The sequence below is a fragment of the Phallusia mammillata genome, chromosome 5, assembly GCF_965637545.1.
Source record: "Phallusia mammillata chromosome 5, kaPhaMamm4.hap1.1, whole genome shotgun sequence".
Lineage (NCBI taxonomy): Eukaryota > Metazoa > Chordata > Ascidiacea > Phlebobranchia > Ascidiidae > Phallusia > Phallusia mammillata.
In genome coordinates, this window is record NC_137256.1 from 27,050,454 (window position 1) to 27,078,395 (window position 27,942).

Sequence of the window (27,942 nt, forward strand, 5' to 3'; positions counted from 1 at the left end):
CTATAGGATTGTAATGAAAACCTTGTGTATAATCGTTTTGTCACTGTTCTGTCGTTCAGTCTCAATTGTACGACCTGGTAAGTAAGAAAGTATCAGTTACTATTTATTTGTAATCAAATTTGTACCGTAATGGTTACGTTTACTGCATTGATGTGGTGTCGCGTTTAGTTAAAAGTTAAATTTTGACCCTTTGTTTCCAACTTATTTTAGGATAATATACATTATTTTATTGTTGTCTTTTCAATGGGTTATAACAGGCAAACACGAATTTAATGCTTTTAGGATTGTTATTACAAGTTGCATATTTTTTGCAGGTTCTTCACAAACAATTTGCCCCAGCAGAGATCTAAATCTCATCGAATCTGGCAGAAATTGTCGGAAACCGTGTTCAAGTGATTCAGATTGTAGAGGGCGCTTCAAGCGGTGCCGATGTGACGATGTTTGTGGCATGTCGTGTTTCAACCCAAGTAAGTTGATGGTAATCGAGTTAAAAAATGAATTGTCAGGTAATATCTCTAAACACGAGCAGAAGAAATCGGGATTTTTACTTTTGTGGCGGTTTTAAGACACTTTCGTTTCGCGAAATGACGTTACGCAGGTGGAACCCTGACAGAATGAAAATGAAGCAAATGATTGTGAAATATGACGATCCTAATTATCGTAGGATGGTTAATATAATTTATCGTAGGATGGTTAATACAATAGCAAAAAGTTAAGCTTATCGGATAAAATTAAATTGCTATTGTGAATGGTTTCTCATTTTATGTATTGTGCTTTTCCTTTTATCGTTAAATATTTTTTACCTTGAAATCATTTAGTCGTGAATAGATTGGTAAACACTTACTGTCAATTTCCAATATCTCGATTTAACGAGTGTAACCGAAATAACATAAAAGTATTAGTCTGCAGAGTTGAAATCGTAAAAAGTATTTGATCACTGATATCAATTTAATGACCTTCAGAAACCTTGTTTATAAATATGATCAAAGAGTTTGTTTTATGCTGAGCTTATTGTCGCCATTTGCGTTAACAGATGCGGTGTGTGCCAGTTTAAAGGTTGAGTTTGGAAGAGTCATTTATCGTTCCCGAAACAGATACGGATCTCAGGCAAAATATCGTTGCCATCCAGGCTGGGTGTTAACGGGAAACGCTGTCCGTACATGTCGTAGTGACAAGAAATGGTCGGGCACAGCGGCACGGTGTTTAAGTAAGTTCTTTGATCGCTTCAGGTTCTTTAGTCAGTTCATACCAAGAAGGTATTCGAACTATCGTTTTGTCTTGGTAAATTCTTATGTTTCAAATCTGTTCCGTTCAAAGCCGCTTGGTTTGTAGCGACAAACTTCAGTATGTATATTTATGACAGTTTTACGATGCAATGAACCAGTGGCACCTAATCATGGTTATGTTGCAACCGAGGGAGTTGATTTCAACTACGGGTCTCGGGTTGATTTTGCCTGTGACCCAGGTTATGAGAACGTTGGAAGTGCTTGGACAATTTGCATTGAAAACGCTACTTGGGAAGGAATGGCAAACTGCACGGGTAAGCAAATTTTAGTTTAAAGCAAGAAGTTTGCTATTGTTATACATCTAATCTTTGAACCATATAAAGCCGGTTTACACTGAGCAAGCCTTTTATTTTCCATCAAAAATCCTAACATCAAACAGCAAATAAAATCTTCAAAAGGCAAATTTTCTGATAAGAATAAGTTTAAGGAATAGTTTTTTAAATAACCGAATGAAAAAGTTGTTAAAATATTTCAATTTAATTTGTGAAAGTTGCAGATTACCTAATCAAAGAATGCTCATTATTCACGTTTTAGTGAAACCGCATCAGGCAAATTTGTTTTAACAGTCTAATATTTTCATGTAGGTATAAAACTGAAGTGTGGACAAACTGTAAACCACACAAGCACTTCACCTTCCCGATCCGTTGGTCGAGTTGTCGGAGGAATTAATGCAGACAGGTCTTGGCCGTGGCAAGCTTTAATTATGGTCAAGCACGGAACAGTATATGACGTAAGAAACGGTACAGTTTTATTATGCCCCAAAATTGTTTATGTTAAACAAACAACTTGACCGATTTTACTTTTATTCCTCGGTCTTGACAGTCTTGATGGTTTAGAGCTTCGCGAGTAGTTTTGCCGGTGGAACTCTGATCAATCAACATTGGGTTCTAACAGCAGCACATATATTTGATCGTTACTCCAACATTGAGAATTGTACAACAAGCTTTGTAGTGGCCGTAGGTAATAAAAGATAAAAATGCTAGGGATTTGCATCGTATGTTACATGACAACAAAGTTATATTCTTATTTTGGAAGGGATTTTTAGAAGACCTGACAGAAGAAGTAACATCGACTCTAATGTGATTGTGTTTCAGCCGAGAAATATTGTTGTACATGACCGGTTCGATCGATCTGATCGACATGAAAGAAGCAATTATGATTACGATGTTGCACTGGTAAGATTAATACTTTTAAACAACCACAAATAATATCAAATCGGGCAGGGTACAGTTGGACCTAGGCCACCGCAACTGAGCAAATCAAATCAGTGTTAGTTTTGAGTTGTTGCAGTGACCTTCAAAAATATTTACAGGAGGATTCCAGCGGTGTGAGGTAACAAGGGATCCTCCTTTGCGGGCGTAAAAGGAAAAGAGACGTATCATTTGACAATAGTTTTGTAAATGTTTTTTTTTTCAGATTCGCGTGGGCATAGAACTTAGTACCATCAAAGAAAATGGACTGTGGATTTGGACCGACAGCGCACCTAAGTTTAACGGAACAATTCCACTCTCAACCCATGTGAACCCTATATGTCTTCCGTGCAGTAACTCATGTATTCCAATAGAAAACTATACGTTCCGAAATGGAAGCAGATTAATAAACGAGAATGACTCCATAGGTGTCAAATGTCTCAAGAAAGGTAACTTCCTGCCGGGCGTCCTATTGACCAAGCTTTATTGTGTAATTAAATGCAATACTTTCTTATTCATGATGGACTACATGTAGAGATTTAATGTGAATTTGAACGAAATATGCGTTTAAGTGAAATATGATCACTCAAATGTTTTGTTGTAGTCAAATCTCATGTAACTCTGAAGCTAAGAAAAAATGATGCAAGACAATTAGGATAAAATAACACAACAACGCCGAACAAGATTTTTTTTCCTTTTAGGAAAGTGGCTTGCGAATCATTTCACTGAAGATCGAGCACCGGTGTTCGTTACAGGTTTTGGTTTTACGAATTTGACACGCAGAACCATGCCATTCAAACTTCAACAAGCAACTCAACGAATTCAACCTGACTCAATGTAAGGCAAAATGCTCCTCTATCTGTCTCCAAATCATGTCATACTTTTATCTTCAGATGCAAAATTGCTGCCAACAAAATAGTACATGAAACTTTACTGGATGTAAGGTATACAGACCGTATGATTTGTGCTCGATCTGAAACAAGTGCAGTATCAGATGCTTGTCAGGGTGATAGCGGTGGACCTTTGATGCGAAAGGTATGTTAGCAATAGGAAATGCTTCACGTATCAGGAAACACCGCCGCCGAAATCTTAGTTAACTAATCAGATAATTTACAATTGACGCTATTATTTTAACAGTGGTACCACGATACTTGGTAAGATACGTGTTAATGCCAGTTCCAACACAAGCGCGATAAACTGCGTCACTTGGAGTAAAGTTTCAATTTAGAATATTTAAGCTATTTGCCTAAATCGTAGTTATCAAAAAATGTAATCTTTTTGAGTGGAAGTAATCTTTGAGTTTTCTACTGGCAGTACAAAATCCCAAACACCTCAGAATCGTGTTGGATTCAAGTTGGAATCGTCAGTTTTGGATACAAATGCGGTCAAGTCGACAGAAATACTGGTTTCCGCTTTCCAGGATTTTATACTGATGTTTCTAAAGTTCAGAGCTGGATTGATTCAACCATTGGTAAATACGACTATTTCAATTACCCTCAATTCTACACTATGAAATCAGTTTTTGTAATAACTAGTTTGACAAACAAATTATAATTGTAACTTATGCATGAACATCCAAAGCGAATTTCCAACCACTAGAAACTTTCAACGTGAAAAGTTGCAGTATAAAATATTTCATTCACGTTTTGGCCTGAAACAAATAACTCTTAACGCATTTGAAATTTAGCTCTCAGTTGCACTTGCTGGCAAACTCGGATGTCCAATTTTGTTGGGATTAAATCGATTCTGTAAAGTAAAACTTTTTGAACCTTTCACTGGAAAGTGTGGAATATTTTTCTACTCGGAACACTAAAAGTATTGTTTGGTTTTCTGCATTTCATATGTAACTGATATGATGCACTGAATTATTTTTGAAACATCGAAAATATTTATTCGTTTTTTTGCAATGACGCTTTTCATGCAGATGGAATAAAGTGTCCGAGTTTCGTAGTTGAAAATGGTCGCCTAGTTCCACAACGAAGTGTATACGCCCATGGCTCAACTGTTACCATCGAGTGCAATACTGGTTATCAACTAAATGGGACAAGTTCTCAAACCTGCACAGAGGATGGTCTTTGGGTTAACGATCAACCAAGGTGTATAGGTATGTTGAAACTTATTAACAGATTAATGAACATCAACGAGGGCTGGTTTTATAAGAAGAAACTTAATCCGATTATGTTCTTGTTTTCCTACAACTCATATATTTTAAGCAAACAAACGACATTTAATTTTGAGTGTTGAAATGTGTGTAACTGACCCTTGTATAGTGGCTAAACAAAACACACTTAATTCTCTTTATATGACTCCTTCGAATAGACACACACATTCACAAACAAATTACTTAAACCGTCTTTGCAGACCCGAAGTGTCCAGATTTCCCGCGCTGGATTGACAATGGCGAGATTAGGATTGCGTATCCTCGTGAAAGTCAAGGAAATCACCTCCCTGGGACTAGAGTCAGTTACATTTGCCAAGATGGTTACAAGATTAACAACACAAGATATCAAACTTCGATCACATATACCTGTCTTACAACCAAACAATGGAATGCCAACCCAAGTACCGTCTCATGTGTTAGTAAGTCAGTTAATAAACAGAATATGTTGTCCGCAAAACACAAAAATTAATTGCCTGTCAGGTCATTGGATGTGCTACACGTTTTTGCAGAAAAAACTTGTCCACCATTGAGAAGAATCATCAACGGACAAATGAATCCTGTATTTCAAGAGGGGTTGCGCCACCAAGTGGGCACAGTTGTTTCGTTTACATGTTCATCTGGCTACAGGTTGACGAAAACAAGGCCACTGCGTTGTCGGGATTCGGAAAGTTGGTCTAGAACCCAACCAAAGTGTCGAAGTAATATGTTGATCATCTTAAGCATCGAATTATCCTGTGTGATCTGTGATCAGTTCAGATGGGCACAAAATTATTGTTGCCCTGAGATTTTTTTAGTTGTATATACTTACTTGGCATGTCGAAAAGTAATCGATTTATTGTCTGTGCATATAGGCACAACTAGTCGAAGGGCGGACAAAATTTATTTCTGCAGACCACATTTTACTAAGTGGCGATTTCAAACACAATACGTTTTTTAGTTTACTTTTAATAAACTCTTTGACAAAACTGCGCTGTGGCGATATATTTGCTGAATTACAAAAACATTAAGATTATTCCGTGTTTTCTTTTTAAAAAAACGCTTTTGCAGTGATGCGGTGCAGGAGTTTCAAAGTGGCCGAAGGTCGTCTGATTCCACAACAAAATTCCTATGCTACTGGTTCAACGGTTTCTATCGAGTGCAATGAGGGCTTCAAAGTAAATGGGATGAATTCCCGAAGCTGCTCTCAAAGTGGTGATTGGGTTGGAGAAATACCGAGGTGTACAGGTATGTAAGAATTTTAAACACGAGATTTTTACGCAAATATGAGAACGCAAACAACAGAGTACACTGTTCTACTGTTGGTTAGGTATTTTTAGACAAGCAACACATATGTTTTAGAACGTTTAAGTTGACCGTAAATGTTTCACATAAATGACCTTACCCGAATCGATTGTTAAGGTTTTAGTGGTGCTTAGCAACCAAATGAGCAATTTCGAAACTTTACATATATTACGTGCTTCAAAAATATGCAGTTTGAAGTTACACAAAATGCTACTAAATCAAAAATTTGTGGTTTAAAACGAAATCTGGGAGCATTTTGGTGAAGAAATTGGTTGCTGTAGAAACGGAAGTTACTCGATTGATATCTGTTTTACAGACATTGATAATTATCAATTGGTCCCTGACCCCTGCTCTACGTCATCAGTGAACGGTTACCAGCGATTACGTGGCAACAAAACAGCGGTCTGCGAAGAAGGGTGGACGGTAAGTCGAAAAATATGTAGAATAACAACGTGGAATTACAACACTGGTATATTTCCTGCATAACAGGTTTTTCAACGACGATTTAACGGAAGTGTGTATTTTAACCGAAACTGGCAGGAATATAAAGATGGATTCGGAAACATGGAAGGAGAATTCTGGCTCGGTGAACAAATAATTTTGTTTAAACGCGTAAATTGAATTTGACCAAAACTTTAAACAACCCAGGTTTGGACGAAATAAACAGAAGGACGAGTGGACAGAACTGCAAACTGAAAATAAAGATGACAGGTTTTGATGCCACAACGGCTTACGCACAGTACAGGTATGATTTCTATTAATAAAATAGTATGCCTATGTTGTGGCGCGGGTTCAAACTTCGAACCCCGTGAAAAAAACGAACATCTAATTTATCTGTATTGAAGAAAAAATGTTTATGTTGAAAAATATCTCATCAAACTACATTTATTGCCGAGTCTCATTGAAAATATCTGAGCTAAACTATCCGGTTTCGCCGATCCTCCTGAGAGTGGGAAAACGCTGCTCCTCCTAATCGTGTAAAAAGTGCCACTCCTTCACTTGGTGAAAAAGAAATTTCGCCTTATCAAAAAATACACATTGGTTAAGAACAGTGGTTCCCAACCTTTTTTTGATGCGACCCTAGTACTTCCCATAATTTTGTTTTGTGGTTTCTCGCGACCCATGGACATGTTTTTTTTACTAATTTGGTTGTATTTTTGTCTCAGGAAAGCTTTTTCGAAAAAAAAAGCTTTTCGAAAAATTATCAGGAAAGCTTTTCGAAAATTACTGCGCCACTTTTGAAAATTTAAAAATCAAACAAATACCATTCGTTTTTTCTTCAAAACATTTCCTTAAGCCCGAAATTTAGAGCTGGCTCAAAGCATTATCAGCCAATATGACGTAACAAACCGAAATTTACCATTATTACGCCAAGTTGTCTTGAAATTATTTTGGGACAGCAATTCAAAGCAGTTTGTTAGATCATGAACAAAATAATATTACGATTATGTGCAAACAATCGCCTTCTTTTGTTGAACAATTGGACATTACTCAGTAGAGAAGAATTCTATGCATTCAACATCAAATTACAATACATTTACCAAATTAAATGATGCAAATACTTCGCAGTTTGGGAAGCGCTATTTGGCCTATAGGAAGTGTGAAAGCGATGCAAGTTCAAGGGAAAGCTCGTTACCGTTGTATTTAAAAAGTACAACCTGTCACCATGCGTAACCTCGATAAAGTGACCCCTGTGGCAAATTAAATGCGTAACCTTGCCCTCGAGAAGCACAAACAATCGCCAGTAAACACAATGTATTCAAATATATACTTTATCTGCTTGTAAGATAAAGTTAGCCGAGTTTCACAAGTTCTTGTAAGCTTATATATTTATCCAATCAGTAATGTTGAAAATTTGAAATCGGCCCCGCTGAAGAACGCTGATTTAAAACCGGGGAAAAAAACGCTACGAAACGAAGTCAAAGAGTAGATGCTTTTATTGCCACAAAAAAAGGCGACCCAACAGAATTTTCAGTCGACCCAACTTAGGGTCATAGGTTGGTTTAGAACAGGGCTACTCAAATGGCGGACCGCAGAAAAACTAACAAACGGCCATTGTTTGCGCATAATTTCATTTGTGGCATAATAAACTCAATTTTTAATCATTGCCAAAGTAATCTTACAAAACTAGATAAAATGTGTTTGTATATAGTTGTGTCAATATACTTTTGAAAAGAGTAAATTAACGTTTAGTGTCTGATACAAGCTGACATACAATCGGCTTGAACATAATGTGTTTATGTTGGACCGCGATTAGTTACAACCAAAGTTTAAGACATGTTGCATTTGCATTACTGACAGATGTATCCAGACCTCGTTGATTTTTACCTTTTGTATCTGGACCTCCAACAAAACTAGCTGAGTAGCCCTGGTTTAGAAAGTGCTGAAATGCATTGGCAAAAAGTTCAATACGTCCCAGTATAAAGTTACTAGGTCCGTTCACTGCACAGCTTTTTGCCTTGTCGCGCTGGTAAATAGAAAATGACAGCCAACACATTTTAGCATGTGTTTAGAAAATGACATTTTCAGAACACACATATCAACGCTGAAAATCCACTTTTTTATTCAACCTTGCAATAAATTTTAACACTTAACCGTTTTAGTTTAACCGAAGGGGTGCACAACCTGCGGCCGTACGGCCGCATGCGGCCGCAGAGACGAGTTTGTGCAGCCGTGACCATGTATGTTAAAGTACATGTACTGGCGCCGTGACGTAACCAAAACTATTTTCCTAAATATTTTGCTTTTTAAACTGCTCTTAAACAGATTTTGCGACACTGGAAAAAACATTTTCAGCCTACTAACCAAGTGCGCCAGGTTTTTATCCGCTTATTGTGTGCAAACAATGCGAAAAACAGGCACCGCAACTTCACAGTACAGATTATGACGCCATAAACAGTTAGCTCTGTTGAGCTAAACATATGCACCAAGTTAGGTGCCTTTGAATGGTATGTATGTATATATATATGAAAGAAACCTAATTCTTTACACCAGTAATTGTAAAACAAAAACAAGCGAGCAATTGGCGGCTGTTGATAAAATAATGACCTGCGATGCGGCCGTCATAGAGAAAAGGTTGTGCACCCCTGGTTTAACCTAATAAATAAATTCGCTTTTCTGCAATCAGCAATCAAACGCGGCGGCCTTATTTCATGGCGGTGTATTTATTCTCGCAAACAAGTCAAAGTTCGGATGAACCACTGCAACTTGTCATAGCTACTAAGTTAGCTAGATGATATTCAACACCGTCCCAAGCAAAACTAACCAAATATCTTTCGCACAACTTTTGCCTGCAGCACCACAAGATTTTTTCCTTTCGTGAGAATTGTTTTAAGACATGGATGGATTTTGTTGATTTGTAAGCGACAAAGTATTTCTTTTCAAATTCGAAATCATTGTTATTTCGCAAAACAAGTCTTTGTATAAGACGTGTTAAGTAATACCGTCATATAAAGGTACAAAAAACTATAGGGAAATTCAATTTTTTAGCATGCGATGTTACTGATAAATTTGACCCTTAACCTTTGCAGGTTGAGTCTTTGATTTTTTTGGTGTCTTTTTATTTAAGACATTTCTGTTATTTGTCACTAATAATTACACCGCCGTGGATTGTCTGTTTGTTACAATAAACCAGTGGTCGGCAACCGCCGGTCCGCGAGGAGTTAGTTTCCGGGCCGTATATATTTTTTTGGTTAAATGCTATAAAACATTTTGCCCATGTATGCCGGAGACGATAAACTAATTTATGCGTTTTTTTAGTTACATATTTGTAGTTTTGGAGACCGGTCCGCGATAAAATTTTAGTTTCAAAAACGGTCCGCAGTGCAAAAAAGGTTGCCGACCCCTGCAATAAACCATTGTATTTTAATAAGAATAATTAAACACAAGAAAAATTACATTAGAGTTTTTCCACCCTCAGGAGAAACTGCGAAACCGGACAAACACGGCGCACCTCGAACAAAATGTTTTTCAACTTTGTTTTGTTTTGACAACTCAAAATCGTTTTCTATTTTGTAAGAAATAAAACAATCAGGCTTTGTAAAAGTATTCAATGAACCTACTGGCCTGGGCCACAAACAGTATAATCGGGTCATAAATAAGTAAAAACTAAAATAAGCAGTTACGTGTAAACTTGTACTGTTTCTATGAAGACGCAAAGTGTTGGTGTAGTTCTCCAGTATAGCATTTTAATTCTCTCTTTTAATACAAATCCAGTCCAATCTAGTTCTGACTAGTGTGCGAGTAGGGCCCATGAAATGTGTTGTACCAGGACATGTTATTGATTTTCAGGGCCCTGTCTAAAACTTTGAAACAAACAATGGGTATCAAATCTACTTTGTTAAAAAAAATCCAGCGCATTACAAAATTCACAATGCCCAACTTGAGACAGGCCTATATATGAAGCCTATAGGCTATAACTATATAATATATATGTAGCCTATAATGTGTAAGATTTAAATTAGTTTGAACCATGAAGTCGAACCGCTTGTTATAGGGGTTCAGTTGTTTTGTGGGTTCGAGTTCGGTTTCCGATTTGTAAACCGGTTTGAAATCTGTTTTGTTAACTTAATTCTACCCATATTTCGTCATTTGTGAAACGCCCTGTAGCTCTTATCTCGCGTATTATTTAGTACATTGTTTGAAATCAATAAATTGGTGATGGCGATTACAAAAAGTAACACAGGCTGCATTTTTACCGGTTCGGTTCCGGTCCAACGCCAAACAAGTTATAAGGTTAACTCCGGTTCGGGTTTTAGAAAAACGTTTATTACGAATCAGGTTTAACGAACATAACCGCTCAAACCGGTCCGCGGGTTCGGGTTCAGTTCCGTATCGACTTCCTGGTTTAAACCTTGTTTTTTTCACAAAACGGAAAAACATCCGCGTTGGGCAGAAAAACAAAAAACCTGAAGGAAAGCGATATGTCCTTCCTTCAGAGAAAGTGACCCATAATAAATACAAAAAACACCAAGAATGTGTTTTGTTTTCGCAGCTCGTTTGCAATCGACGACGAATCAGACAATTATCGTTTACATGTTTCTGGCTTCAGTGGAACGGCTGGTGACAGTTTGGCATTTAGCAACGGAATTCGATTCACCACCAAAGATCGGGATAATGATGAGTAAATACAGTTTGTGTACATAAGTATAAAAGTATTTCCGCATTGTCAAATGAACAAGATTATTTTTGTTTCATTGTAAATTTGTTTTATGACGTCATATTGCAAGACAAAAACAATTGTGCAAAATTCATTACACAGAAAACATATAAACTACAGGAAACACACAATGATAAAAATTGCAAAATGAATTTTTGACTAAATTTAAAAAAAACTGAGTAACAAAAAAAACTGATAAAACGACTCACTCGTATGTTTAATAACCGTGTTTAATAAAAAAAATAAAAAAATTCTTAAAAATCAAGTCATTTAGTAGTTACCGTGTGACGTCATAAAATCATTGAAACAGCCTGTGTGACGTCACAACTGATAAAGTAATGGCGCCATTGGTTGAAACACACGAATAAATATTCCACTATGTGTTTGTGTAGTTTGTATCGAGGTTACGTTTTATTGGAATATTACATTGTGACACAGGGCGAGTTGGGGCAACTGTGCACTCATGTTCGGCGCTAGCGGTGGATGGTGGTATAGAAGTTGTTCCGATTCTAAACTCAACGCAGAATGGGGACGATCACGAGGTAGATACCACAACATGCTCTGGTATCACTGGAAAGGAATAAATGAAGCGATTAAAGAATCAACGATGATGTTTAAATGCGAATAAAATCAACATTTCTCTTCCAAAGATGAAAATATGGACTTTTATTAATTTTCCCGTATCAGTGTAAATTATGTAAATACAATTACCCTGTTGATTTAAGTGTCGCTAATATAAAAAATCGCCTAATTCTACTTTCTAACCGTTAGTGATTGGGATTTATTAAAAAAAATTACTATTTTTTTTCTACAAAAGTGATTTCACCCATTTTTATGCAAATTAATTTCAATGTAAAAACATCTGCAGATAACCGTGGTATTATTACCAACAATTAAAATATGTGTAAAAATATTGCATTAAAAACATTGATTTGTTTTTGTGAATACAATACACGGCTTAATCAGCACTTGTTAAAATGTGTTTGGAGATTTTTTTGGATACAAAGACAGAATAAGGAGAAGTTAACGAACTTTATTTCAAAATTTCAACTTAATGCACACAAATCGCGTAGCTCTGGGAAAGTTAGAATTGCCATGGAAACTAAGTTTAGCCACCAAGTGTTCGATATTTGTAAACCACGTCACAAAACTGTCGAGTCACCTTCAGCGGTTGCCCTGGTAACAAAGAAATGGTTTGTCACGTTGTTGCCATGGTTACGAAAGTTGAAACCCACTTTGTCACTCTATTGTCATGGAAACAAATGCAAAGCATCATTTGCTTCTCACATCGTTGGCATGGTAACTAGTTTTGAATCGTGCCGTGGAAGATCGGAAATCATCGGATTTCTTCGGAAAATAGGAATAAATTTGTCAGGTGACAAACGGATTTGCCAGTAGTTTTCAACCGGGGAGGAATTCTAAAACTTGAGAGAAGGAATTACTTTCATTTGTAGATGTGGTTTGGTAATATTACAATCCACTTAACTTGCATGAAGCTGAATTAATTATTAAACTATAATAAACTGCAGAGATTTTGTCACTAACGCTGATTTTCCGTAACTGTTTGTTTTAAGAAATTGATAATTATTCTAATAAATTGGAAACTTAACTTTATCTAAACTCTGCCTTCAGGGAAGGGGACCCATAATTACCTTTTGAGCCTGTTCAAGCGCTGGAATCTTTCGTTAACAAATGTCGAATCAATTTCACTGCGTCGTCTGGCAGAATTTCATCTCCTTTAGGCCACTCGACGTCTGCAAAGATAAAAAACAAATGTACAACAATAAATGACAAGTGAAACATTTTGACCAATTTATAAAAACGATTAACTAAGACCAACCAGTTATAAGCTGGTGACGTCAGAATCATGACGTGTTCTTTAAACTTAAGCCAAGAATAAATCTAGAGTTGCATGACCAACGCAGGTTTTCATTTGTTCAATAGAAAGTTAAATCACAAGCACCGTTGCCTACATCATATGCTGCACATGTCAGCTTTATAGCAGGGTTTCGCCAGATTGACCATCAGTCAGCAACTACAAATATATTCGTTACTTTGGTCAGTCAAAAGAATTCATGCAGAGCAGCAATGCAGTATTGTACAAATCACAGTACACCAGGTCCATAAGATAACGAAATGAATGACTTTCGGCAGGTAAACCACTAAGCCAATGTAGCTTAGATGGTGATTTGCCAAAGTTATACACCAACCTGATTGAAGCCAATTCGGGGAAACATCACTCCGCAAAACTGTGCACTTTGTCAAAGCAATCAGAGTCTTCAAACTTACAGAGTCTGTCTGTTTATCTGCTGGGGACGCTTGTTGTGCAGCACAACTTGCAGGCGTTGAACCAATCACTTCCTCTATCTTGGAAATCTACACAAATGTAAACAAACTTGAGTAATCAAATTCACCCAAAATCTACAACAATCTATATCTATAATAATAATAATGTAAAATATCTGGTATTAAGCTATTGGGATTATCAAATTATATGCAGCAAGATATTTTTAAATTGTGTCACTAAATACTCATTTTTGCTGAGTCATCGTCTGTTATATAGCTTGATGACGAAATGCAGATGTGCATGACAATGCTGGAACTCATTTTAATCAATTTTCTGCCAAAATTAGCTCTACTTGATTAATGAAAACTTTACATGGAAATTGCATCTTGCATACTTTATAGTAATTTAAGATACATGAGTTTATGTCTCTTACAAGTCCAGAAAATTTTTTATGGGTTATGGTAAATTGGAGGCGAAAGCGTTAGGGGAACAAAAACAAAAAGCACATAAACTTCCTACACCATATGTTTTCAAAGAGAGATGTTTTATATATCAACTACTGCTTCAATGTGTTGCTGATCATAGAATAAAATGTTGTCTAGAATACTGAAGCAAGTAACAACCACATGAATTTATATATCTACCATATACAGGATAAGAATCAATATTTTATCACAGGTTTGCAACAACATGCTTAAGTCCTCACATAAATGTGTTTGTGTGTTGCAATTACATTTACTAACACAGATCAGCAATTTTTACCTCAGTTTTGATGGAAGCTGTCATTTCTCAATACATTTTACTCTTACTTGCCTTATTACCTATCACGCACAAATGAGAAAATCCTACCTCAGCAAAAACCAGTTCATAGATGTTTTGTTTCTTCTGAATTTGCCAATTAGGTTGTAACATTGACTTTGTGTTTTAATATTAATCTCTTCATGATCTACTCAACTCTTTTCCAGCAAAGCATCAAAGGATCGAAGTAGATGGACAACCTAAGCATTGCAATAAATGTAATAATAATACCTTTTTCTCAATCTTTTACGTGACTCAAGTGGACATAAACAGATGAAAAAGATGTGGCCTTTTATAGCACTGATGATGGCAAGAGCATTTTCCGAACTATTTAATTAATAAAGCATGTCACTTTTTAACTCTATTTGTGCCCTTGTTATCCTTATTAAAATTGTTTCACAAGATACTTGTTTTTGCTGAGTCGGCCATGCATCAAACGCAAGCAAGAACCCTAGGCAGATTGGCAATTTTTACTTCAGATTTGATGGAAGCTGTCATTTCTCAATAGTTTTAACTCTTACTTGCCTTATTTACTAAAACACACAAATGAGAAAACCCCACCTCAGCAAAAACCAGTCCATAGATGTTTTGTTTTCTGAATTTGTCAATTGGGTTGCAACATTGACTTTGTAGTTTGATATTAATCTCTTCATCATCTACTCAACTCTTTTCCTGCAAAGCATCAAAGTAGATAAACAACCTAAGGCAGGCCTGTCAAACTCGCGGCCTGCGGGCCACATGCGGCCCACAAAGCCCTCCAATGCGGCCCACGAAGAGTCAACAGCAATTGTAGTATTTTGTCAGATTTTTATCCTATTACACTAAATTTTTCTTACTTTTCAAGTTAAAAGCTATTATTTAAACTGACATTTACCGAAATTTAATTTATACATACAAATTCATAATTTATGAATAGAAACGATAGTAATTAAACCGTTCCTTAAAGTTTCAGTCAATGGTGTACAACCCGCGGCCGTACGGCCACATTAAAATATATATATGTATTGGCAGGCGTGATGTAATTAAAACTCCTTTGCAAAACTTTTGATTTTCAAACTGCCCTAAACAGATTTTGTGTTACTGAAAAGAGTATTACCAGTGTAGCGGTCATGATATAAACGTGCACAAAGTTTATTTTTAACGTTAGCATGTTGTTTGCAATAATGTTGCACAGCATAGGAGAAGTGTTTAACCTCTTTATAACTGGATGTAAGTGTTGGTATTTCCGTTCTCATGCAAGTCATAAGATATTTTGAGTCACTTGGTTATTCTAGAATATTCTGCACAAACATAAGGTGTTCGTTTATCATTACGCATACTTCCTCTTGTTTATACTGTCGTTTCCGTTTCAAGTTTAAAGTAGAACACAGCCGCTCGTACTTGAGAAGAAGCATAGCAGCTCGGTCGAGGGCGCTATGACTTTATAAATCGCACCTTTGCCATAAAATAAATTCTATAACTTAAAGGAAAAAAAGGTTTACTGTAAAACTAAGTTTTCGCATTTCTATAAATAGTTTGTTTTTTCGACTTTGTCGCCGGTGAATTCTGGGTCTATTTTTGGTCTATTCTGGGTCTATTCTTAGATTATTTTTGAGTCTTCTATTTTATCCCATGTGGATCTGTAGATGATTTGAACGTTCGCTTTTAACGTTATTCAAGAATACAAAGAAAGAAGAGACACCTGTGTGGCTGTTAATCAGTCAGCTGTTATTGAGATGCAAAGATCAGACTCACCAAACAATTTGCAATGAACATCATAGTTTACATTGTAGCCGCCTTTAACAAGTCGTCATCGAGGCAGGCGTGCCTACACCAGCATAGTAGCCATATGCGACAGACTTTTTGTAGGCGTATTGTGTACAAACAATGCGAAAAAACAGGCACGAAAAGCGTCACAATATAGATTATGATGTAATAATCGAGTTAAAACTGCTGGTCTTCACATTGTGGAGCTTAATCTGTAAATTAAGTTGGAAATTAATCTGGGCTTTTGGGGCATCAATAAACCTTTTTCTTGTAATTTTTAAACAAAAACCAGCAGATAATTGGCGGCCGTTGGTGAAATAAGGATCTGCAATGTGGTCGTTGTAGCGAAAAGGTTGTTTAAGTGTATAAAACTAGATTAAACATCACATGCGGCCCTCGGCATAATTCCCAAACTGCAATGTAGCCCGCGAACCCCACGAGTTTGACACCCCTGACCTAAGGCATTGCAACAAAGATTCGGACCTTAAAATAATACCTTTTTATCAATCTTTTATGTGACTCAAGTGGATATAAACGGATGTAACTGAAGTGGCCTCTTCATACCACTATTGATGACAGGAGCATTTTTCAAAACAGTTAATTAATAAAACATGTCGCTAAGTCTATTTGTGCCATTGTCATCCTCATTAAAAGTGTTTCACAAGATACTTGTTTTTGCTGAGTCAACTTATGTTTTATAGCTAAAATACCATAAAAATGCCTGGGCTCCAACAGGCTTATAAAGTGATAATTGAATCTTATTCTGAACGTACCTCATGTTTGCACACTGGGTACAAATGCCGTGAAATTGCAGCCTGCATCAGCCTGTAGTCTGGTGGATTTTTACAATATAATTCTACATCGTATTGACTATTTTTAAAATGACACATATTCAATGTGTCACATAAATTATAAATCTGCATTTTGCCAACAAGTCCAGGAATGTGAATAATGCACTTTAATACTTTGCAGAAAAATTGAAAACCTTGTTTGTCAAATTTTCAACAAGATAAGCATGAAAATGTTTGGTTCTGAAAGGTCAAACACAGAGATTAACACCATGTGAAGACATAATCAATAAACCGGTCATATTTTATGTAACTGGCACAAAGGTATTTTAAATTAAATTGACATTAGCAACATTTGTGGACCATGCAGTTTACTTAGCTGTGCATTTAGCCAAACTGACAAATGACAATGTTCATATTTATGCCTTATAACATAATAAATTTCAAGATTACTTTTCAGCTTAGGTTGGCAAAACTGAAAGTATAATTGAAAGTACATCCCCTCACTGTGGACCAAACCTCGCCCCTGGATATATCAATAAAAATTTTACTTGCAAAACGTTTACTTGAAACCAGAATATGAAATTAGCTGGAAATTCTTGATTTTTTTTCAGGCATTTGATGCAACTAACCAAAACAAGTAACTATCCATCAGAGTTTTTCTAAATAAATGCTAGTTTGAAATCTATAATCCTAATGTAATGAAACAGAACATATGTATATCTGACACATCCATAAACCAATAACAAACCTGCAATATAGCAAGTGAGAAAATATGTAAAAAGTGGCTAACCCAAAATGGAATCAGTCGAGTCCATCCCGATGACTTTTCTCCCATAAATTCTGTATGTGTTTGATAACCAAGCCGACCATCAGAGCAACAAAACAGTTGTAACAAACATTCACATCTCTCCATCAGTTTTAGCAACACATCCCTCCAATGGTAGTTTCAGTTTCAATCAAATTCTGAAATTAAACATAATTAAACTATAATGTGCGTTATAAAACACCAAAATAGAGTTTGTTTTTACTTTTGTCGATCTTGTAGACCGATAACATTTTTAACCAAGTTTTATAGGCTTTGTGAATTTCAGAAAATCTATCTTTTTTTATTTTTATGTATCTGAACTGCAGTTTTATTTGTTTTCTTTCATAAAAATTTACTGGACCACAGAATTTATGTGCAATGAAAATGGGCGACCAAAGAAAATAGGTTGAGAAACATTATCTCATGGAGCTTAATGGCCATATGTTTTACAACCCCCAAAATAATTAATTCATATTACCTCTTTTTGCAGCCTGTTCAGTGATTTGTTGATTGTTGTTATTTTGGTAACATCCACTGTTTCTCAGCTGCCTATAAAAAGCATACTCTGTGGCACTAGACTTAACATGGTGATGAAGAAACTGATATTTTGTATTGACAAGTGATATAACATTCATGTGAAGGTAATTCAAATGGGGTCAGGGATGCCAAAAGTTGGGCAGTAAGCCAAGAACCGACCAAATAAGGACGTTTTCCACCTTTTTAACGATGTAATTTGTTAATAGTGTTGAGGTTTTATAAGGCAAAGAAAATATTATGGAAGCACAGCATTTTTGACAACGACATCTACAGGGTTTTTCGTAAATTAAAGGGCTGCCCGAGGTTTCTTGTAACAATTCAAACAATAATGATAAATTGTCTGTTGTTGCGAACAATACAACAGTGTTAGAACCCACGTTATAACTTTCCAGTTTGTCAAATTCGCGCTATAGCTCTCCAGTTGGTAAAAATCTGGCGATTTGTAAAATGCCAAAACGGCCGCAGGGTTATATCGCCATCAACTTGTCTCACAAGGTTGTGGGTTCTAATCCTATCTCGGTAGCTGGAACCTGATGGGTTAAACTAAATTGGACTTACCAACTGACTAATTTGAGAACTGATTTTTTACTTAACTTAGAATATAACAGGCAGCTCGACGGCGGCCTTGTGAACATAATGCATTTGTGCTTTCCGGTCCACTAAAAGTAAAAATTAAACAAACAAACTAATATTATAAATTTGACAAAAATCGAATAAAATCCCAGGATTAAGGTTGTTTTTGTCCCGGAATCCCGGGATAAGCCAAGGTGGCAAATTTGAGAAACCCTAGTGGCAACTGTGAGATAATAAACCATGCATTGATAAAACTGCCTGTGTGCCTTTTGTTTTTTTATGTAACAGATTTCAGGGTCTCAAATATATACACATTGCATGCTTAGAAGATGTATGAGTCTAGCGACGAGACTGTTTGTATGCATGTTACAATGTATGGTAAGTGAATGGGATATTGGGAGATTCTTCTATTTCCTTAAATCTTAAATTTATGTACAAACACATTGGCACACTGGTGGCTGTTGATGTGAGCTTATATAGTTAAAAGGTTGTGCACTCCTGCACTTTCTACACACCTTCACATGTAGGAGAAACATTGCAAGTCCATGGACATACTTAATGGATTGCATTGATGCAACATTCCACTGAGAAACCTGTGTTATAGAAAAATATGTATATATGAATGAGTGACAGAGATTTTACAAATGTTTGTATGATAAGGTGTGGAATATGACAATAAATCTGTCCCTGCTCTTGTAGACCAACATTATATCTAACATCTGCCATCAAATAAATGCATCTTCTGTCAATTTGATAGAAAACAACTAAAAACTTTGCAACTTTATTCCAACAAGAAAATAGCCCAGTGGCATGTGTGGTCATGCATAAAGCAGCGATGATTTGACCAAAAACTAATCGCTTATATGGGAATTGATTGTCTGGAAAGCCCAGGCTCTTTAACACAGATTCGGGGGTGTAAAGATAACCTCTAGGCTGATTGGGCTAAAATTTAAGACAGCAAACAAAAATGCTCTTTAAAAGTGTTTGTAATTAAAGCATATTGGGGATTGCATTTCTGACTTTATAGACTGGTAAACCAAAAAATAAAGATTTGGGGCTGACACTGTGAAAATGGGTGAATCCAAACAAACAGCTCAAGTAAGTCCGACATTTTAATAACAACGACAAATTTTGATTTCAATGTTGTAAAATCTGAGGATTAAACGACACAGAATACTGAAAAAATCTCCCATTGTGACACATGACATTGCATTGTTGTGTTGAATCACTTTATAAATATATAAAATGGATCAATCTCATAAAATTTTTAATATTATTCAGATTAGTGTCCAACTTTAACCAAAATTTATCTTCGATTGGGTAAGCCTCACCTATTTTCAGAGTATGCCTAATACCTGAGAATGTGACTAAGTTTTGTCATGCGTAATACACAGCTAACAATGTGTTTCTGAACCAACACATAACAAACACCATACAATCAATCGGCTATTGTCTCACTGAGTTGTTCGAATTCATTACAATTGTAAAACAGTCAAAGGCAGTTTTGAAATTTAAACATTTGCAAAATGGTATAAAGCACATCAATGTGGGTGCAAAAAGAGACACACATTCCCTTTTCCTGATGTTTAAACTGTCGTTATTGCACAGAAACAAGCAATCATTTGTAATATATTAGTGAAAAAGCCTAGTAGACGCTCATAAACTACTTCATTTCGTAACATGATAGAATGTGGTGCTAAATGCTAAATCACTAAATCGTGCTTTTTTGTGACACAAAAATCTTCAAAATCGACATTTTTTGCATGTTTGCACCAAAAGCATGCATCAACATCTTGTTCCCGTGACATGCCAAATTACGTCATTGTAAAACTTGAGATTTTTACATTGAAAAGCCAATACTATGACATCCTGGTACATGGTAGGTTCCCAAAACATTTCAAAGTTGGCATCTATGACTTTAGGCCTTTATATATTATAGATTTTCTCAACCATTAAATATTAACCGAACCAATAAAAATGCAGTCCTTATTTTTGTGATGGCCACAAAAGGATTTGAAAGCATACTGATAACTACATGAGACAGCAGCTATATACAGTGTGCCCAAAATCACAGATTTGTCACATTTGACTTTGGTTTGATGCAAATACAGTTTTAATGCATGGAGTTTAGTGCAACTAGCACTTAGCAGGAAATTGCAAAAACAACCTCATTTCAGATTTTTCACAGAATAAATTTTTCATTTAAACCCTTGCAATTAATGTCGCAATTAACAATTAGATAAACCAATACAAAAGGATTTAACACCTCCCAGTAAAGAAAGTATGTGTTTATGTACCAACAACATTGTCAATACCAAGCTAGGAAACTGTCAGCAGTTTTAACACTGAGGTCCACTGTCCCTTACCAAGAGCTTAAAATCATTCTAGCAATCTATTAAGTATCAGACTGTGTTACTCATTATGTACACTGCAAAGTAAGTAAGTATATACTGCTGAATGCCTTTTATTTGAAGTAACAAATGCAATTGTTTTTGCATATTTTCGTTGGAAACGGCAACATCAACCTAAGTTTTGCAAAAGTAAATATTCAGCCTAATGAACTGCAAGTCCTATGCAATGAACCAAAGATAACGTCAACAGGCCCATTATAATCAAAAAATATTTAAATGTATAAGAACCAACATACACATATAAGTTATGGGATTTGTGCAGCCACATACCACCTGGCTACTTCAAAGTTTGTGACACAACCCTGGGACAAAATATCAAAAAAACTAGATGCCAATGACCAACAAAATAACAAACCAAATATTTCAACTGAAGTGAACTAGGCAATCCCTTGTCACTAGCTGTACTGATGAGATATTTTGGTCAAAACTTAAAATTCTTGCAAGATCAATATGAAAATGTTAAAACTCAGCTGGTAAAAAACGAAGCTGAAATGAAAATCTTAAAAACTGAAAATAAGGAACTAAAAAAAGCTGTTAAAGATCTACAGGCGCAAGCCACCTCCAATGCCGAGAACCTAAATGATCTCGAGCAATATGGTCGGAGACCGTGCTTGGAGTTTAAGGGACTGCCATATTTGGAAAATGAGTGCACAGATGATTTAGTCATCTCTGCAGTAAAGAGGTTAGGAATCACCATCTCCAAACCTGACATAAGCATCTCGCACCGACTAAGGAGATCTACTAAAGATCATCCCCGTCCAGCAATCATAGCTAAGTTTATGAGCCGGAAAGTGAGGGATGCAATATACTCTAACCGGTACAAATTAAAACATTCCAACAAAGGTGTAGCCCCGGTCAATCAAATCTTTATTAATGAGAGCCTGACAAAGAAGAACAGGGAGAGATTTAATAACTGTCTCCGGTTCAAGAGGGAGCAACACTTCAACCACATTTGGACAAGAAACGGAGTGACATTCTTGAAGAAGGATGACGACAGTAACATCATAGCCATCCGGAGTGACAAAGACTTGGTAAGGCATAAGATTTATTTACAATAGTTGCAGTTTAATCTACAAAATTCCTTAATCCTTTTCTCACATGAAATGTAACAAATGCACAAGTGATCTCAACAGCAACAACCCATACTTTTGTACCCGATGCCTATTGTCCAATTTACCCTTCAGCAATATCAGTAACTTAGAGCTAGTAAATGTAATTTCACCCAATAAAACTACACATCCACCCTGTTTACTAGCAAACATTAGTCACAGCCATTCAGACTACTATGATTGTGCATCCTTGAACTGTACTCTGAAGCAACATAGCAACAAAGATATGTATATATTGCACACAAATATTCGAAGCCTAAGAAAAAATAAACCTGCCTTAGAACTATTCCTGTCTGATATGGTCAGATCCCCTGACATTGTTATGATAACTGAGACTAGAATAACCCTTAATGGCATAAGCACTGATGCTGATATTATGGGATATAACTTTCATCACACTGATACTCCCCATAGTGCCGGAGGAGTTGGAGTATATATAAAATCACATGTTGCATATAGTATAAGACCAGACTTGGAAATTACTGTCCCAGATACTGAAAGTCTTTGGGTCCAACTTAAATTGAAAAACAAAAATGTTATTTTGGGAGTAATATACAGACATCCAAAGCATTCATTTGAAGTGTTCCAGGATGCACTATCATCTACATTGCATAAACTAAATGATGCCAACCAAACTGTTTATTTATGTGGTGATTTCAACATAGACCTCATGCAGCACAAGGAAGCAAAAGGCATTCAAAACTTTTTAGATTCTATGGAAATTTATGGTCTATCATCATTAATATGTCAACCCACACGTATAACAAACCATAGCCAAACACTCCTTGACCATTTTTATACCAACAATCAAAATATTACATGCAAATCAGGAATACTGACTGTAGACATTTCAGACCATCTTCCTGTCTTTGTGTTATTGCATTCAACTTGTGGTGATAGAACAGAAAAACTCTTAAGCAGAAATGAGACCTCATTTTGCAGTGAAGATTTTATTTCAGACATTAAAGATGCTGTTAGCAACATACCACTACCAAGTGAAACCATATTGCATAAATTCACTTCATTTAATCATTTATTCCACGAAATACTGGAACGACATGCACCATTAACCACAATGACTAGAAGAAGAAGGAAATTGGCCAAAAAACCTTGGATAAGCAAGGGAATTTATAAGTCAATCAAAATAAAAAATAAAATGTACCATGCATTATGTAAGTCAGGCTTCTCAAGTACAAGTAAATACAACCAATATAAACAGTACCGTAACAAGCTTAATCACATTTTACGAGATGCTAAGCACAGGTATATTGAAAAAGAACTAACAGATCATAGAAATGATATAGGTGAAATGTGGAAAATCATCAATAGTTTGTTGTCCCGAAAACAAACTTTACACAAAGCTCCAACTGAACTAAAACTAGATGGTACTGAACATTGCACTACTGACCCAATCACTGTGGCCAGCAAATTCAACCAGTTCTTTGCCAACATAGGAGCAAATATGGCATCATCCATTCCACAGCCAGTAATGCCACCACCCGATATTTCCCTCACAACAAAGCCATCATCCTTCTTCTTCTATGACACTACCCCAGATGAGGTGGAAATGTATATATCCACTCTTGACAGTTGCAAGTCTGTGCCCAGTCATGAAATTCCTATCAAATACATCAAAATGGTCAAAAGCATTATTTCACCTTTGCTTTCAGAGACTTTTAACTGGTGTATACAGCATGGGGAATACCCCACTGAACTTAAAATTGCGGAAGTAATACCAATTCATAAAACAGGTTCACAAGTTGAATGCACTAACTACAGACCAATTTCATTACTGTCCCCTTTCGCTAAGATTTTTGAAAAAATTATATATCAACGTCTGTACAACTACGTTGAAAAAAATGGAATGTTAACAACTCACCAGTATGGTTTTCGATGCAATCGGTCCACATCCCTGGCAATTTATGACATACATGAAAGAGTGTTAGCCGCCCTTGACCAGAAGAAATATACATGTGCTATTTTCCTAGACTTATCAAAAGCGTTTGACACAGTCGATCACAGGGTTTTGTTGTGGAAGTTGGAGCATCAGTATGGAATACGGGGAAGCCCCTTAGAACTGTTCCGTAGCTATTTAAGTCACCGCAAACAATGCACACGCATAGAAAACGTAACATCAAAACTGCTAAACGTTACCTGTGGCTGCCCTCAAGGTTCGTCACTGGCTCCTTTATTCTTTTCGCTTTACATAAACGATTTACCAACGGCATCTAAATTCACAACGAAACTCTTTGCGGATGACACGTGTTTAAGCATGTCATCAGAGTCTCTGACTGATCTACAGGCCAACGTAAACAAGGAACTCGTTTATGTTGACAACTGGATGCGCCACAACAAACTATCTCTTAATACGAGTAAAACAACGTATTTACTGTTTTGTCCTTCCAAGCGCTTAAACACGCAGCAGTTTTCGATTTCCATAGGATCTCAGCAAATACAGCGATCAACAGAAACAAAATACCTGGGAGTTTATATCGACGATCAGTTAAAATGGGAGAAACACATAGCTCATGTGGAACGAAAACTAGCACAAGCCTGCGGTATCATGTACAAGCTGCGTGACTACTTTGGACAACAGTTTCTCCGCATTATTTATTACTCTTTTGCGTACCCCTATCTGCAATATGCGATCGCGGCGTGGGGTAGCGGATACGCTGCATCAATTAAAACCCTTAACATCAAACATAACAAAATTTTGCGAGCTATTACTCGCAGCCCTTACCGATGTCGCGCTACTCCACTATATCATGATTTGCGTCTTCTAAAATTTAAAGACATTTACAAACTTGAGGTAGCCAAACTGCTGCATTCGTTTCATACTGGTGCACTACCTTCCACATACAACTCCCTTTTCACACCTATTACGTCAGTACACCATTACAACACCCGAAGGGCTGAAAACCAGAACTACTTTCATCCACGCGTAAACACCGCGTTCGGCACAAGATCAATTTGTCATCGAGGTCCAAAAGTATGGGAAGACTTACCACGCGATATTAAGTCTCTGTCACGCTTGTCCTCTTTTAAGAAACAGCTTCGCTTGTATTTATTAAGGCAATATCACCCCTCAACAATTATTTCACTTTCCTGTCCTCGCCTATACCAGAATTCATATAATACAGCTTGTTCTCCTACGTCATAACTACCACAGTTTTCACTTTTTTTCTTTCGTGTTTTTTTTTTGTGTGTGTTTCAGTTTTATCTTAGTGTGATTTTACTTTTTGACTTTTTATTCCATACTATTACATCATTAAACTGGATAACTTGGTCACATAAAAAGAACAAAATACTGCCGTAGGATTCGGTTTTTTCAGATCAGCCATCCGGGTCGAAGACAGTGCAGCACCTTCCCCAGCGAACAACATCAGAGATCTCGAGATCGATCTTACAAAAGCAGAGGAGGAGATGCTCGACGACAACAGTTTCATCGTCGCAACGAACTGTCCTCGGGACACCCGGGTCTGCCTACGGGATCACAGGAAACGTTCCGAGGAACCGAGCTGGTGTTTCCGTTTAGGCGGGTTTCATTTGGCCAGCAGAACCTGCGGGTTCAAACACCGTCTTATGCAACCGGACGTACCCCGCCAGGTTCGTGCGGTCGGTTGCGATCCTACGGCAGGACATACCCAAAACGGAATTCAACCACAATTCAAATAAAAGGACACTTGACTCGATAACCTACGGTTTTTTCGGTGTCCTTGCTGTTTACGTATCCGTTCAACAATGGAACTGTAATGATGAAGTGACTATGCAAATAAAATTTGACTTGACTTGACTATGGTTTTAACACAGATTAAGTAGAAAAATATCAACAGAAATCGGTTACCTCAAAACAGTGTCAGAAAGTTGAGATGGCTTCACATAAGTAATAAATCCATATGTGCAGAGCAGAGACATTTGGCTTAATCCACGATTTATCCAACATAGTAGAGTTGTTGCAATATATATAAGGATCAGTTAAAACCAAACTATTTTTTGTTCTATGGGTAGCTGTGGCAAAAACAAAATAAGTAACAATTATTTAACACAAACAAAAAAGGTAAATGAATCATTTTGTTTCACATCATTTTTCGCTGTTTATTTAACTCAATGTGCCTTAGCCTTTTTCAATATCCAACTATTGCAAAATGTAACTGGTGTTTTGACAAAATACGAATACCGTTAAAACAATAACCCAGTAACAAATACAGCACAACCTGTTTTCAGAAATACAGTTTACTGACTCAGTCGCAACCGATGCGGATTAATTCGTCTTCAATTTTATTGTTGGCGAATAAAGAGATTTTTTCACGGGTAATCCCCAAGTTTTACCGCGCAAATAAAATAATCTTGCACAGACAATTGTCTTTTAGTGATATCATAATAGGGCAAACAAATAATGCTTTATACTTTAAAAATAAGGCCTAAAATGAGGTACATTTAAAAAGTAGTAGGCGATTTAGTTTTGTGAAAAAAAATATTTTCTAAATTGAATTCGAACGCAACCGTCGACGATGCGCGCTTAAACCAAAAACGTTTTCGCAACGTTTTTTCACCATGAGGTTTTGTTTTGCGTTGGATGCTCGACGTTACGCGTGGTAAGTTTTGTTTAATTTGTTTTTTTTGTTTTGCTAAGTTTTTTTAAGGTAATGTAAACAGAAACATTAAACTATTTGTAAAGAATAAAAAAATGCAATACCTAATGTAATAATGGTATTAAAAATCTGAAATGCATCTATTTATGTGTTTGTTTGTTTGCAGATTTGTGTATATCTGCGATGTGTCCATCAATCAACCAACATCTCTCAACTTCAACTATTTAATTGTATGTAAACATATGAGTCTGTCGTGGGTCAACTGGGTTTGCGGAACTGATAGGCCTAACTTAGGTTAACTGGCGCTAGGGTGAGTGACCTATTCTTTGCCGAGGTTGACTCGTGAAGGAAGTCTTCCTCGGTGGTCAAAGAATGGTCCAAGTCTGTAGGAGTGCTACTATGTCAGAAAGTTGGCGCTAGGGCTACAACTAGAGTAGCGCTCGTTAACTAAGGTTAGGTTAGGTAACATAGGTGGACTACGTTTGGGATTGGCGCGCCACATAGGGACTTAGCTTAGATCGTTTTTTAGCTAGGTGTGGCGCGTTGCTAAATGGCTTTAGCTAAAATAAGGTGCGCATAGAAACACGGACTGGGCATGGCCTCCACCGCATGCGCTGGCCGCGGTGCAGACGGGACCGAGTACCGGACACAGTTACTCTCAATGAAGGCTTTGGCTCGAAAGCCTGAGGGGGCCGACATAGCATTTCGCCAGAAAAGTCCCGTGAGCCACCCTGATAGGGCGCAAACCGTTGTTCAAATTTCCCCAGCCCAGAGGTTGCGTAATCCATTTGGGTCCTTGAACGGGGGGTCTCGCAGGGCAGAGAACAGTGATCTCATGTTGTTATACGCTGTAATCATCACTGAACTCTTTAAACAAAAACTTCTGCGCCTATATTAACTGTAAAGATAGGGTTATTGTGGATTTGTTTTTGGGTTTTGACCAGCTTTTGTTGTTCTTGCTTGTATTTCTGTTACAATTTTCTTTCCATTGAAAGGAAATTTGTACTAGATATCAAGCAAGGCTATAACTCACTCGTTCGTTTTAGTAAACTTATCTAGTATCCAAAAAATGCGCTTAAAAATGTCCCCTATTCCACTTGTGCTGGTCAAGCCTGTTTTTTGTGTGGATTTAGATTAACTTAATTACTAGTTCAGTTCCGTAACCTACTTGGCCAGGCCACCCAGTCATAATGGGGCAATGACTACTTGGGTGGTTG

The 27,942-nt window shown here is 36.8% G+C and overlaps 2 protein-coding genes across 4 annotated transcripts; one reads left to right on the forward strand and one right to left on the reverse strand.

Annotated features, from left to right (window-relative positions):
* On the forward strand, nt 1–11,704 carry LOC145228720 (uncharacterized). The gene is made up of 20 exons (XM_080093962.1): nt 1–77; nt 315–467; nt 1,034–1,207; nt 1,364–1,540; nt 1,871–2,016; nt 2,123–2,246; nt 2,322–2,461; nt 2,703–2,925; nt 3,178–3,313; nt 3,370–3,511; nt 3,791–3,947; nt 4,401–4,580; nt 4,838–5,056; nt 5,147–5,335; nt 5,685–5,861; nt 6,235–6,341; nt 6,408–6,504; nt 6,567–6,663; nt 10,912–11,040; nt 11,515–11,704. The coding sequence occupies exons 1-20, from the start codon at nt 14–16 to the stop codon at nt 11,702–11,704; spliced, it is 3,021 nt and encodes a 1,006-aa protein (XP_079950088.1). The 5' UTR covers nt 1–13.
* Nucleotides 11,086–26,132, reverse strand: LOC145228663 (uncharacterized). 3 transcript variants are annotated; one of them, XR_013860133.1, is made up of 10 exons: nt 25,978–26,132; nt 19,129–19,206; nt 17,982–18,219; nt 17,489–17,661; nt 14,723–14,833; nt 14,213–14,361; nt 13,287–13,452; nt 12,729–12,830; nt 12,239–12,500; nt 11,086–11,646 (listed from the first exon to the last, which is right to left on the reverse strand). XR_013860133.1 is itself a non-coding variant. In XM_080093919.1 (9 exons), exons 6-8 carry the CDS (start codon nt 14,273–14,275, stop codon nt 12,742–12,744), a joined length of 318 nt encoding a protein of 105 aa, XP_079950045.1. In that variant the 5' UTR covers nt 14,276–14,361; nt 14,723–14,833; nt 17,489–17,661; nt 17,982–18,219; nt 19,129–19,206; nt 25,978–26,132; the 3' UTR covers nt 11,086–12,423; nt 12,729–12,741. The 3 variants fall into 3 exon arrangements, 2 of the variants coding, with proteins under 2 accessions (XP_079950045.1, XP_079950044.1); XM_080093919.1 differs by having other exon boundaries at nt 11,086–12,423; XM_080093918.1 differs by having other exon boundaries at nt 11,086–12,500.
* Between the last annotated feature and the right edge of the window lie 1,810 nt (nt 26,133–27,942).